Source organism: Mastigoproctus giganteus, chromosome 1 (genome assembly GCF_048544385.1).
Source record: "Mastigoproctus giganteus isolate SK-2022 chromosome 1, ASM4854438v1, whole genome shotgun sequence".
Lineage (NCBI taxonomy): Eukaryota > Metazoa > Arthropoda > Arachnida > Uropygi > Thelyphonidae > Mastigoproctus > Mastigoproctus giganteus.
The window spans coordinates 235,932,950-235,947,682 of record NC_143575.1 but is presented as its reverse complement, the minus strand read 5'-3'; the positions used below and the strand labels follow the sequence as shown (position 1 = coordinate 235,947,682).

Genomic DNA, 14,733 nt, shown 5'->3' with positions numbered 1-14,733 from the left:
CAATCAGGAATCACCAGATTCAGATAGAAGGATACCAAAATTTCATGAGCAGTTTATCAGAGTAGACTGGTTGAATGTTAGGCACATCATGTTTTTCACATCCTATTTCTTTGAAAGCACTGATGAATTCTATAGTTGTATCTCCGTAAAGCTGAATGAATCATTTTCTTTATTATTTCTTTTGTGGTTAAATACAGAATGATTGATTATAAATACTAATCAGCTGTCTTGAAAATTATTATAACCAAATAGAAAATAATAATAATAAATAAATGTAGCAATACTGAGTGCCCTAGTTATAATATAAATGGAAAAACCTAAAGGGACCAAAACTGTTGTCCTGTATAATTGCAGTAGAACTAATAGAAAGTTGTTTATGTGCACAAAACACATACATACACAGTGCAGTATGGTTCTAAACAAGTACTTTCCTGATACTCTAAATTACAACATCAAAAATAATTTTTGGAAAAAAAAAGTTACACTATGGGGGAGTGCCAGGCATTTTTTTTGTTACTTGCCATTCCAGTGAGCTGTTCTATTGACAGAAGTGCTAACTGAATTATTTTACTAGCCAAGTGATTTTCGCTCTTTTTGAATGGTACCAGAAGCTTGACCATGAGAAACTATTTCTGCATGGGAAATGTTTTTGTATTGATGAGCACTATGTCACCCCCCCCCATGTAATGCTTCCAGGTTGAAAGCATAAAATGTTCAAAGGCAAACTTTTATTTTATTTTTTTTCTATATTAAGTACTTTTCTTTATTTTAACTTTTAATGTAGGTGAACAATGTCTGGATTTACAGTATCTATTCTGCTTGAAGAAAATTAATTTCCTGCTTAATTCACAAGTGGTACTGTAACCCATTTTATTTGCTAAGAACACTTTGGGATATAACCATTTTGTGTTTATGTATGAAATGATACTTTTGTAGCATGGTTTCAATGAAGGAGTATGTCCATTCATTTTGTTCATGATTAATATACCTCTTTCGTTAGATATTACATGTTCAGAGAGCTTGGATATTTTTATTGTGTATAAGTATTTATTGTATATGCCCCAGTAAGAAGAAACAGAATATTTCTAAGTTGGCATTTTTGTATATATTTTTATGTTAGTTCTACAAAAAGATTGAATGAGGGAAAATAAAAATTGTTAATAAAAAGAGCATTTTGCACATGTTAAAGCTTAAGTTCAGTTAAGCTTAACTTTACTTAAAAGTAATATTATTCTAAATTTATCAGTACTTTGATTAAGCTAGAAATCAGTTTTATCATGAGTGAATACAAATTTGATGTGCTATAATATTTATGTAATGTATTGTACATGTATATAAAAATAAACATCTGATATTTAATAGATATGCAGCTCTAGCATGAATTTTTTTTAATATTTTACACAGTTAAAACCACTTGTCACTTGTTTGGAGAGATCGTGGTTCCTCCAAACTAATTAGTATTAGCACCATATGGTGCAAGGAAGCTCAAGGCTTATACTGCACCAGCCAAACAAATAAAATAAACTATCAATTTGACTCCTTCCTCACATGGATACCAATCCAGCTGATCTTTGAATTTCCCCAAGCTGTCAGCATTAACTATCCAAAGGCAACTTATTCCCGTAATTAACTCACTGGCTGAAAGAATACATCTGCATTACAGTCTAAACCCCTGCACTTTGAATTTACACCCCACCCCAATGTTCTGGAATCCTTTATAAACTGAAAATGTCACCATTTATATTTTAACTTTATGTATAATTGAGATGTATACAACTCCTCTCAGAGCCCTATACACCTCAGTTAGGTCTCATCTAAACGTGTACTTGCCAAGCTCTCTAGCCTATATATTCAAAGGTTTCCTCATATTCTGGGGTTGCAAGTTCTTATAAGCTTTATACAATGGGACTGGAAGACTTTTCGAAAATTTTCCAGTCCCACTGTATAAGGCAATTGTCAGGCCTCATTTTGGGAAGAACACTGATCTGTTTAGGCGCCTCCATAGCCAGGTGGGAAGGAGCAGCAGTGCATAGCACACGCTTCTTGATTAGACGGGAGTTCAAGCCCATCACCACCAAATACAGAGGATGCGGAAAGGTTAGGGAATGACGACCGCATATCCCGGAGCAATATGGCCTTAGTTGCTAATGCTCCTAAAAACCAAATAACAACAACTGATCTTTCTGCAACTCCTGGAGACTAATACCTGCTAGGAGATATGACGGGTGTTTAAGGCTTTGAATGGATTGGGTAAACTTAATGCTGATGGAATCCTTACTCTTGCTCAGGACAAATTCAAACTGAAGAGGTTGTGGGTAGATGTGCGAAAATTTGCATTCAGCCAGCAAAGTCGGTTGAAGCTTGAATGAAGTCAGGGAAGAACTAGACAAACTGTTAGAAGGGATGGATAGGTGATAAGGGAAGCATTGGCATTTTTTTTTATGTATAAGCATAAATAAAAAAAAATTCAGTCACTGATTTTCATGCTGAAATCTATTAAAATCATATTTGTTATTAGTTGGAAGCACACATAAGAACTGACAGCATACTAGAAAAATCAAGGCAATTCACACAGATATGTTATTTTAAATGACCTCCAAAAACATTAATATATGCACTCCATGCACAAAATCTAAAGATCAAGGTGTTCACTCCTGAAAGGCTTAAAGAAAATCTACAGTGAAGTTTTAGTACAATTCACTACATGTAATCTTTTTTAGCAGTAGAATCAACTAGACATTTTCGATCCATTTCTCCATCCTAATAGGAAGGATTTCCCAACTTCAGCTGGCAACTGGAATCAAGCTTAGGTTGTTAAGGTCCTGTATACAACATGTATTGCTCATATGAGAGACTGGTGTTGCAACCAGCTTTCTAAGTATCTTGGCAATAATGGATGGATTTAAATGATGAATATGCAGGTGGAACAGAGTAAACGGGATCCTGTCAATGGGTTCAACAACAGGTTTTATTTCATGCAACAGATATTAAGAATTTTTCAAATAGGAATAAAAGAAATCACAAAGAAGTCGGCTTTTCTTTTTCTGGATAAATTTCAATCCAACAGATTTTAAGGTGAATTGTAAAATGAAATAACCTAAAGAAAAATTAATTGCGGCATTCAAACTTAATTAGTTATTTTTAATTATTATCAATAAAATAAACTTTTACTATTTAAATTTTAGGAATGATCTTGCAGCCATGTCACATTGGGGTTTGTGCCCTTGAAACTGATTTGAAGTATGATGCTATATTTCCATATTTTTACTTTGTATCTAATTTGATGTAATTTTGAAAATTACTTCTTCAGCCATAGTTCAAGCACCCACTGCTCTAACATTTGCTTAACACTATTTGATCTGTTTTTCTATTAGGCTGCTTCCAGGCCTATTACAATGCATTTTTTCTTCAATTATTCATTTAGAAATAGTTGAAGAAATATTCAGACCATCTTACCCTGAAGAATTATTACTTATTTCCTCTTTTGTAGTATGATTTGCCATTTTTACATTCTTTTGTGTACTTCATGAAAATTATAAAAAGAAGTGACAAGAAAGTGCAACTCTGTCTCACTCCAAGTTTAAACTTAACCAATTTTCAAAGATTCCTTCAATTCTCCCTGCAGAGTTACTATTTTTATTAACCTTTTAATAATCTTAGATGCCATAGTTTCTCAAAATTTAAATAAAAGTTCAGATTTTCAAGTATTTAGTTTAGTCATATCATTTTTAAAAATCAACAAATGCCAAATACATATTCTTGTGACTGTCATGAAAAGAATACATATTCTTGAAAAGTCCTGTGACTTTTCTATAATTTGTGTCCCCCTTCCCCAATCCTGACATCCCCTGTTTAGCCTGCTAACACTTTTCTCTAAGTACGTGCATAGATCTTACCCGACACAGAGTGAAATGCCTCAGAGCAGGGTGGGCCATATGTCAGCTTACCAAGAGTAAACAGTTTACTGAGAAGTAAATTACAGAAATGTTTGATCAGCTCAAGAATTACATAACATAAATATAATATTAATAAAGTAATATGAGAATGAAAATTATTTGGATGAGATGATTCACTACTAGATATCACTTTATTAATTTAAAAATATTAGCATGTTATCAGGCAATTTTCTGTTTGTTTGTTTTTTTTTTTTTCTTTTTCTGTTAATGAAATTTTAAGTGTCTAGAAAAGTTTCTTGGAAAAATTTATTTCCAACATAACACCAGTTATTTTGGAAATAAATTATTTATTTTTAATTAAATATAAGTTATTTAGCAAAATTGACGTCTCTCTCTCTCTCTAGTTTTCTGGTACTTAATAAAACAACCCTTCATAAAACAACTTCTCCATAAATGCAGTGTAACTGTGACAGAATTCAGCATTTCAGATCAAATATCATCTGAAATGCTGAATTTGATATTTAATTATTAATATTGAATTACTGCAGAGACAGAATAAATTATGACAAGTTTAATAATAGGAAAAAACACATTTTCTTATTATTAAACTTGTCATAATTTATTCTGTCTCTCTCTTATTGATGTCTCTCTCTAGTTTAGAATAAATTATGACAAGTTTAATAATAGGAAAAAACACATTTTCCTATTATTAAACTTGTCATAATTTATTCTGTCTCCATTTTGCTCTGTTTCCACAGTAATTCAATATGAATAATGAATCCAGAGCACACAGGCCTCTTTAATCATATTGATATTTAATATTTTGTTTCGCTTTTTCTATTTAGCAACTGAGATAGTATCCCCCTGAATGCATACTGCCTAACTTAGCTCAATTTGCATCCACATCCATACTATTCTTCTGCATTGATCATTGATATACCATTCTTCTGAGCCACATACAAATTTGGGGGGGGGGGTTATTCCAAAAGAGGTGTCTAACACTCAATACATCTGGAGAAAATAATGCAGGAAGCAATCAATCTTTCCCTACCCAGGGGGGGCTTATTTTCTGCGTTTTAAAAATTAAGCTGTTTCATTTGATATAAATGATTTGCATTTCATTCTGTTCTGTTTTGACAAGACTTGAAAACATGGCATCTCCATAGCCAGGTGGGCTGGAGCAGCAGTGTGTAGTGCACGCTTCTTGATTAGACCGGGGTTCAAGCCCGTAACCACCAAATACAGAGGATGCAGAAAGGTTAGGGAATGACCACCGCATGTCCCCGGGGCAATATGGCCTTAGTTGCTAATGCTCCTAAAAACCAAATAACAACTTGAAAACATATACATTCTGCATTACTTTGAAGAACACTGAAAAACAAAAACAATTTTTGATATTCTACCATGCTTCACATTTCCTTTGTATTAATGTATCATTAATACAAAGTATTATTAATAATTTGTATTATTATTCTTATTATTAGTAATTTGTATTATTCTTCTGTATTAATGACTGAAATATCATCCATTTGATTCACATATGAAATGGATTGTTTTTTTTTTTTTTTTTTATTACAGAATAGGTATCTGACACTCAGTACATTTGGAGAAAACAGATTAAGCTTCCAGTATCATTTGTAAATGAGGAGAATTAACCTAAAACATATTCGGTATACTAAAACTAGTTTTAGTATACAAAAAAAAAAAAAAACTAGTTTTAGTATACAGCTACTCCCTGACTTACATAAGGGTTGTGGAATGCTAAGTAAGTCAGAATTTCCCTAAATGCTTATGCAGCACTCGTAATTATGTGCGCTGAATTTGATTGAAGCAGAAAAATGTTCAATGAACATGTAAATAGAATTATTTATTCAAATAATTATTTCAATAAATAATTATTTATTCAATTTTTTTTTTATCTCATGCACAGGAAAAATTACAAAGGTTTACAAAAAAGGGAGAGGAGACAGGCCATAACGTCAGAAAGTTTTACCTTTCGAGCATCGTTGCCAGAATTAACTCTCCAGCTGATAAACATGCTGCTGTGGAAGCTGAAGAATGTGGAGATTTAGAAGGGGTTTTTTCCAACACATCACAAAATTTCTCTGCAACTGCAGAATCGGCACTAGTGACTTCACCACATACTTTAATGTTTTGGAAACCAGTGCAATGCTTGAACCTATTAAACCACCTATTGCTTGCCACAAAGTTGGTTTGGAATTTGCCATACTTATCCTTAATATCTTCATAAATACTTGCTTTTGCTTGAACGACCATTGGACTCAGGCACTCGCTTCTGAATCTGATTTTCCATCCATATTATTAATAGCTTTTCCACCTTCGATATAGCACCTGAATACTGTTTTGTGATCACTGTGGCGCTTCCGTAGCCAGGTGGGAAGGAGCAGCAATGCGTAGCACACGCTTCTTGATTAGACTGGGGTTCAAGCCCGTCACCACTAAATACAGAGGATGCGGAAAGGTCAAAGGAATGACCACCGCATATTCCCGGAGCAATATGGCCTTAGTTGCTAATGCTCCTAAATAACAACAACAGTGATCCCTGTTGATCTTAAACTTAAATGCATTGATCCTTTAACATATTCTTTTATACGTGCACTGTCCCTTAAAATAGTATTCACTGTTTGAAGCAGCAAGACCTAATTCCATGTAATAGATGACAAATTTTGTCCTCCTTCATACTTCTTAATTAATCAATATTGTTTTGTTTCCTAGCACTGCCGGTTCTTGCACTTTCTATTGGTCCCTTTCCCTTCACCATTGTAATAAGTAAATAGGAATGAAGAAAAGATTCTGAAAATTTTATTTATGTTTTTTAAAATTCTCATAGAATTTATCAGTATTATCGCAAATGCAATAAGATAGAGTTCACTATCTGTTTATAATAGATTATGCTAACAGAAAAGCCCAATAAACCGGAAAGTGCAAATTGTTTTTATTGTTTTATGGTAGTGACCTCCAGAAATGCATTTTAGAAAAATATCACAAAGGAGTTCAAAATTGATTCTTATAATGGAACATATGTTAACAATGAAAGTGTAGTGCAATTTCCATTATAAAAATGACCTTTTACAGAGATAAATCCCCATTTATTCCTACCGGATGCAAAATACGTTTCCATGATTTTTTTAAGTTTGCACTGGTCAGCAAAAACTTACATAAAGTTTTTATGTAAGTTTCCATGAGTCGAGTATTACATAAGCCGGGGAGTGCTTGTACGGAATATGTTTTAGGTTAATTCTCCTTATTACAATCTCATTATTCTCCACATCCAAAATGTGCTCATTACACTAAAACTAGTTTTAGTATAATAAGCATTCTTGATGTAGGAAAACATATCCCTAGTATTTTGATATTGGTAAACAAATTCTTCCTTTACATGGAGTTGTGTTGAATGTTTTATGTATTTATAAATAAATTTCCATAATTTGAATCATGTCTTTCAGCAAATTTAGCCGCATTAGTATTTTCTTTAATGAATTATGATTGTTACTGCTAACCTTTCAATTTAACATGGACAAGCACATAAACAGCAATGCTGAAATGTGTAGAACAGTTTTGGATATATTAGTATGGATGACAAATATTACTGAATAAATGCATTTAGTTTATTTATTATTATTATTTTTTTTATGTAAACCCCAAACACAAGAGGTATTAGAATCTATAGTACTTACTACCATGCTTGGGTTGGAGGTTGAGAAGATGAAAGAAGATATTTGCTGACATTGGACTTGAACTTCTGTAGACTGTAATTTTCAGGAAATACGTATGAAGAAGGTTGTTCCAGAAAACGGCAGTTGAATGAATAAACGAGGAAGATGAAAAGTTGGTTCTGTGAGTTTGAAGTTGAAGAGTAAATGGATGTTGGCTGGTGGCGGCACGTATTTGGACTGTTTGAAAGAAAGAGCGGAAATTATAGAAGCCAATTCAGAAGAACAGTGCCCATGGAAATATCTGTAGAGGAGGCATGCAGATGAAACAGTATGTCTATGAGACTGTTAGAGATGAATCATTAATTAACCTAACTTCCCTCTTCTGAATGGAATCAAGAAGCCTGAGAGAGGTTTTGGGGGCACCACCCCAGATGTGGGAACAATATTCCACGGTAGGGTGGATTTGCGATTTGTACAGAGTGAACAGCTGTTTGGAAGAAAAGTAACGCCGAGAACGAAAGAGAAAACCAAGTTTTTTAGATGCAGAGGAAGCAATATTTGTAATGTGCTTGTGCCAAGAAAGATTAGAAGTAAGGGTAATCCCCAATAAAGATATATCATTTTGCCTAGAAATCGGAGTGTCACCAAAGATAAGCATAGGAGCAGAAGAATCCTTTTTTGCGAGATATAAGACAAGACTGAGTTTTAGAAGGATTGACATCAACTAAGTTGTCTTTGCCCCACTGGAGATCAGCATTTAAGGAATTAGTAGCAGATTTTTGAGAAGTTGAAGCTGATTGAGCAGGGCAAGGTTTCTCAAAATGGAAAGTGGAATGCAATGTGCTATCATCGGCAAAACTATGGATATGATTTCCAGTCAATGGAAGAAGGTCATTAATGTACAAGAGGAAAAGAGTGGGGGAAAGAACTGAACCTTGGGGGACACCAGCATTAGTGGAAAAGTTAGAAGACAGAGAGCCATCTACCATTACCCTCAGTCAGCGATCAGAGACAAAACTGGATGACCAATTACAAAAAACAGTTGGCAAACCATAAGATAGAAGCTTGTTTAGAAGACCTTTATGCCAAACACAATCAAAAGATGTCAAGAGCAACCGCTTGTGTTTCACCAAACTTTTCCATTGAATTAGTCCATAAATGGGTAACATAAGCCGGAATATCACCAGTGGATCGACACTGATGGAATCCATACTGGTGATCATTGATCAGACGGAAGGTTTCTAGGTAGTTTAAGAGTTGGCGGTTAATTGATTTCTCCATTACTTTAGAAGGAATAGAAGTAATTGCAATGGGACGATAATTGGATGGGAGGGATTTGTCACCCTTTTTAGGAACTTGCTGGATATGAGCAAATTTCCAAGCAGAAGGAAAAACACCTTTGGAATATGAAAGTGAAAAAAGGCAGCAAAGAACAGGATTAAGTTCAGGAGCACAGGTTTTGAGAACAAGTGGAGAAATACCATCAGGACCTGGAGCTTTTTTAGCATCAAGATTTGTCAAAATCCTTTTGACGGAAGACCACAGGAGGCATTGAATGGAGCGTGTTGGGAATGGTGGGAGGTGTTTTACCAAGATCATTAATACACGAGTTGGAAGAACAATGGGCTGCTAGCAGGTCAGCTCTATCCTTGGCTGAAGTGACAACAGAACCATCTGGTTTAGACAGAGGTGGGAGCAGAGATGGGCAAAAGTTGCGGCCAATAGCTTTGGCAAGAGACCACAATGCTCGGCTACCATTAGGGCAAGAAAGAAGTTTTCTACTCTTACTGTTCAAACTCTAGTTTGGACTTGTAACAATTGTAAAGGAGTTATGCTTTACAATTATTGCGAGCTTTGGTGTAGGCAGAAAATGAAACTGAAGAATTAGAAACAAGCCAATTACGATATGCAGCGTTCTTCTCTTGAACAGCCTCAGCACATTTATTGGAAAACCAAGGTTTAGATAAAGGAAGAGATTTTAAAGTGGGGTGTGGGATAAAGGATTCCATTCCTGCAAGAATAATTTCACTGACATGACTGAGCAAATGTTGACATCAGAAATTTTGAAACAGTAATCTGACCAGGGAAAAGAAGAAAAGAAATCTCGCAGGTCATCCCATTTTGCATTCTTGTAATGCCAAACAATACGAGGTTGGGAATAGCCATGAGCTAAAGGCTCCATTGGAGAAGAGAAAATCACCAAGTTGTGATCTGAGGTGCCTAAAGGACCTCTCACTTCGACCGTGTACTTAGAAGGGTTGTTTGTGAGAAAAAGATCAAGCATGTTGGCTGTATGATTAGGATTGTCCAGTATTCTTGTAGGTAAATGAACAATCTGTGCAAGGTCATTCGTAATTGCAAAAGCCTCAGCATCTCAACCAGCTGGGTCAGTGTGACTAGAAAACGGAAGCCAGCTGGAGTTGTGAACATTAAAATCACCAAGGAAAATTACCTCACTGTTGGGAAAGTTGGACTGGAGAAAGTCAAGTTGCAATGAGTGGAAGCCAAAGAGCTCCAAGTGATTAGTGGAGTTGGGAGAATGGTAGAGACAACAGATGAATTTGACAAAATGAGGTAGAGAGATTTTAAGCCAGAGAAGATCAAAGAGAGGAGATTCCAAATTACCAAGTCTCTGACAGGGAATATCGGAATGGACATATGCACAAGTACCACCTTTGAGGCAAAAGGAATTGTACAGCGAATAATTCGGGCAACTGAGATGAGCAGTAGTTGAATCAACTGATAACTGAGATTCTGTCAGAAAAAGTTTATTACACATTGTACATTTATATACAAAAATATATAAATTTTCAAGAGAAATTAGCTTATAGTATGTAACAAAATTTGTAAAAAAAAAAAAAAAAAAAAAATTATTGAGGTGCTTATAAGCTTTCACACATCTGCTTATTTGCTAGTTCTCCAATTCATTTGTATGTTAAAAAAAGTTACCTGTATAAGAAAGATGCAGGTAACCTTTTTTTAAAAAAATAAAAAAATGAATTTACAAATACTAAATTAAATTAAATTTAGTATTTAGTAATACTGAATTTAAAATTTAGTAATTAAATTAAATGCATTTAAAAACACTGACACTAATGACTAGAGACTGATACATGGAACTGTTCATTTCCCACATAAATCTTTTGACTAGAAAGTTCATTGTTATAAATATTGTTCTTCCCTGTAAACAAGTCACTATAATAGTTCATCTTATTTTTGTTATTAAATCATGCTTTTGGCATGTTATCAAATGTTATGTTACACATTAAATTAAAAAAAAAATTATTCCTATGATATGATTCACTACTAAATATCAATTGATTAATTTAAAAATATTAGCATGTTATCAGGCAATTTTCTGTTTTTTCAAGTATTAATAAAATATTCGGTGTCCAGAAAAATTTATTTCCAAGATAACACCATCACCAGTCCATACCCTTTATAAAGTTTAATATCTGCTTCCTGACTTATTTAAAAGAATTCAGTTTCAGAAGTATTAATGACAGTATATCAAAGCTTAATAAGATGATCTGGTCTTCTCTACAACTAGTATATTCAAAAATTTGTGAACTGAAATGCAAAATAATAAAAATAGAATAATAAGATTTCCTCTTCCAAAACCATTCATTAGGAATCACAAGGCATTGGCATAAAAAAAATAAAAAAAAGGCAAGGGCCACAGCATTTTGATTGATAACTTCTAAACCACCTATTTTTAATATTAACTACTGATGTATTTCAAGTTTAATGTCTAAGTTTGCTGATGATATAAAGGTGAGCAGGGTATGCTATTTCATTGAGATAAACTAGGATAACCTAGACAGGTGGACTGAAAAATGGCAATCTAGGTTTAATGTTAATAAATGATAGGGTGCTGCAATTGGATAGTAGTAATGCCAAAATAACACACCATTTAGGTAGCATCAACCTCTAAGTAGTTGAGAATTAAAAAGACCTAGAGGTAATTGTTCAGTTTTTTGAGCAATGCAGGAAGGCTGCTAGGACAACTCATATGGTTCTGCCATTGATATATAAGAATCTTGCCAGCAGGGGGAGCAATCATACTACTGTATAAGGCAATGGTTAGGCTGTATCTTAATTACTGCATTATCTTAGTACTCATTTTAGGAAAGACATAGTTGGAAAGGATCCAGAGAATAGCAACAAGATTAGTAGGACAGCATAAAAGACTATGCTTACCAAGAAAGTCTTGGTTAGTGTGGAAACTATGCCAAATAACCTCTTTGTGAAGCAAACTGAACATGAATGGTTGCACCATTCATGTTCAGTGAATTTGTGCATAGATATGCACAAATTTGCCTTCATTAGTTTACACAGGTTGTGAAATGCTGTTTCCTTCTAATACTAAAGTTCAGGAATGAGAGAGTTCAATAGATTAAAGACAAAAGTAGCAAAAAACTTATTAATCTTTAGTTTACCACAAACAAATTTAAAATGCAATTTTTTCAATCAGGAAATTAAAAAAAAAAAATTCATATTTGTTTTTAATCCAAGTGGAGGGGAAACTACCTGATTTTAGAACTATTTTCCTCTAATTTGTACTGCTGGAAACCTTTGCCAAGTGGCTGATTAATTCAGCTGTAGTGAGAAGAAAGCTCAACAGTATCTCTGACCATCCCAGTCCATATTGATCTCAATCCCTGATCAAAAAGGTCATAAGAAAAGCCAACAGCAACATTTTTAACCACTTAAAAATTTATACTGTTTCTGGGGTCCTCCCTCTCTTCCTTACTTATTATTACCAAGGATTTTGGTGTTCTTGATGGTACTGATTACAGCCCTAATAACTTTTGGTGTGGGCAAGAAACAGTAATGCTGTGGTTTAAGAATGTGATTGGTAATAATAATATAACCTTGCTCTCATTATTGATCATGAAGATCACTACATTATTTGTCTCTTTCTTTGATCAAACATCTAAATACAGGATTTTTAATAAGCACAGTCTTTAGGCTTGCATTGCTCTGCCTAACATTTATCAACAATGCTTGAAGGAAAAAAAAAAAAAAAACAAGGAAAGGGAATTCTTTGAACACAGTTCTACAAGTCACTACAGAAGCATAGCACAGAACTACTATTGTGCACTGTCTCTGCAAAATCTGTTGCACTGTTTAATGCTTGCAATTTATTTACTCAGTAAGATACAGTGAAAGGAAAGTGGCAATAGCTTTTTAATTAGTTTAGAAACATCACTGGAAGGATCACAAGAGTTACTATGCAGTTTGGTCACATGTTTCTTGTGCCTTTGTTGTTCATTAAAAAAAATAAGTAATAGCAGTAATGTTTTGAGTTTGGTACTAGTGAGCTCCATGGTTCAAGACACAACCAATAATATATACTTCTCCTCTCCATAATCCCAAGAAGTAAATATTAGCAAATTTTAAAATCTACTACTTTAGATTTTCCAGCTAAACAGTATGCAACATAGTGCATTTTTAATGGATAATCTATAAGATATCTAGACCACGTTTGAGAGTATAAAGGTTCAGATCTGTAGTCTGCATCTGAAAAATGACATTGCACATCTTGATACAGTGATTGCACTGGTAAAGAAATATCCCTACAGGGAAAGACCATATGGTCTGAAAATTATGGTTGGTATACCCCTCTTCTCTTGCTGGTAAGAAATAGGAAAACTAGAGGCATAAATATAAATTGAGGGGTAGTACCAGTAGACTAGATCTTGGGAAGTTTACCATAAGCCGATGTGCTGTTCTCTAATGGAATAAATTACCTACCAGAGTTGCTGAAGATGAGGACCTGGGGAAGCCCAAGGAGTAGTTTAGATAACTATTTATTGTTAGCTGATAGGATATGTTATGAATGAGGATTTGGGGAGGGGGGAACAGATGCAGCAAAAGCTCATCATGTCATTTGCCCACACCAACATGAATTATAACTGGAGCATAAATGAAAACTTCCATCAGTTATTAAAGTAAAGTAAATAATTTTGTTATTCACTTTGCTGGAATGAGAATTAAAAATCTTCTCCCCCCCCCCCCCAACTGATCTCTGACAAAATATTTTCATGTTACAGCCTGTTTTTCAGTGTTATTCATAATTTTTATATACTTATTGAGTATACAAACTAAATATTATCTTTATATTAAGTTTAGTGGCATGTATATATATATTTTTTTAGCAGTTTTCTTTTACATTAACATGGTAAAGTGAAGTAAATCAGAAGGTTATTTCAGTTATTGAAGAAAATTATATCAAAACTTCTGGCCAGCAACAGTTTAAAATGAACGACTATGTGGCATAGTCATCTCTGTACAACATGCAAAATCTCTCAAGGAATAAATGCTATAAGCATGATTTCAAAATTGAAAAAAAAAAAAAAAAAAAAACCAGCTGGTTTCAATTAAGTATGTGGCTGGGTTAATAGAATAAAACCATACTACAGTTTTTTTTTTTATGACAATGCTTAATTATACATTTTCATTTCTTGATTGACAATCAATAACAAAGTTCAGGGGTGGTGAACCATTTTAAATGTGCGAGCCAAAATTGACTAAATCTTTTAAAAATCTACCCTCGCATGTCTCTTGGAAGGCGATATTCAAGTTAAAGTTAATCACACAATTTTGTCACAATTTCGTTAGTACATCTCACCACTCCAACTTCAAACAAATCACTGCATGAATACAGCTATTTACTGAATGGTGTGAGGTCACTACATGCCTGGCAGAGAGATGAGCTTGCACAGGTCACAACTCAAGGTGGATTCTGGAGTGATGTTTTAAAGTTTGAAATTTTTTTGGGAAGCTCTGATTTCTGTGTGCCCAAAAAATTTATATGCGTGCCATAGGTTCACCACCCCAAAAAAGGTTTTTTCATCTTTTTTTTTTTTTTTTTTACTTGCAGCATGAGTTTTTCTTTTTAGAGACGGCTTTTAGACACACCACTGATGACCTCAATTCCTGATCTTCATTTTCAGCCATTGCCCTAATTAAATAATAAGATCATTATCACTGATAAAAATTTATAATGTATAATTAAAGGATACATTAAAAAAAATGCAAAAGCTTTATAATGCTGCTATCCCATAGCAATTAAAGACAATACTTCTACACTGAAAAGCTGTGGGTTTCAATCATCAGTGATATTGGCTAGGTTTTTTTTTATTTTTTTATATGGG

The 14,733-nt window shown here is 33.9% G+C and overlaps 1 protein-coding gene across 1 annotated transcript in view; it reads right to left on the bottom strand.

Moving 5' to 3' along the window:
- Positions 1 to 14,449: 14,449 nt before the first annotated feature.
- LOC150091659 (ras and EF-hand domain-containing protein-like) overlaps positions 14,450 to 14,733 on the bottom strand; it is a 215,918-nt gene continuing 215,634 nt past the window's right edge. Inside the window, exon 18 of the mRNA XM_090369154.1 lies at positions 14,450 to 14,540. Within this exon, the coding sequence (XP_090225280.1) occupies positions 14,450 to 14,540 (91 nt within the window). The remainder of the gene's footprint in view (positions 14,541 to 14,733) is intronic.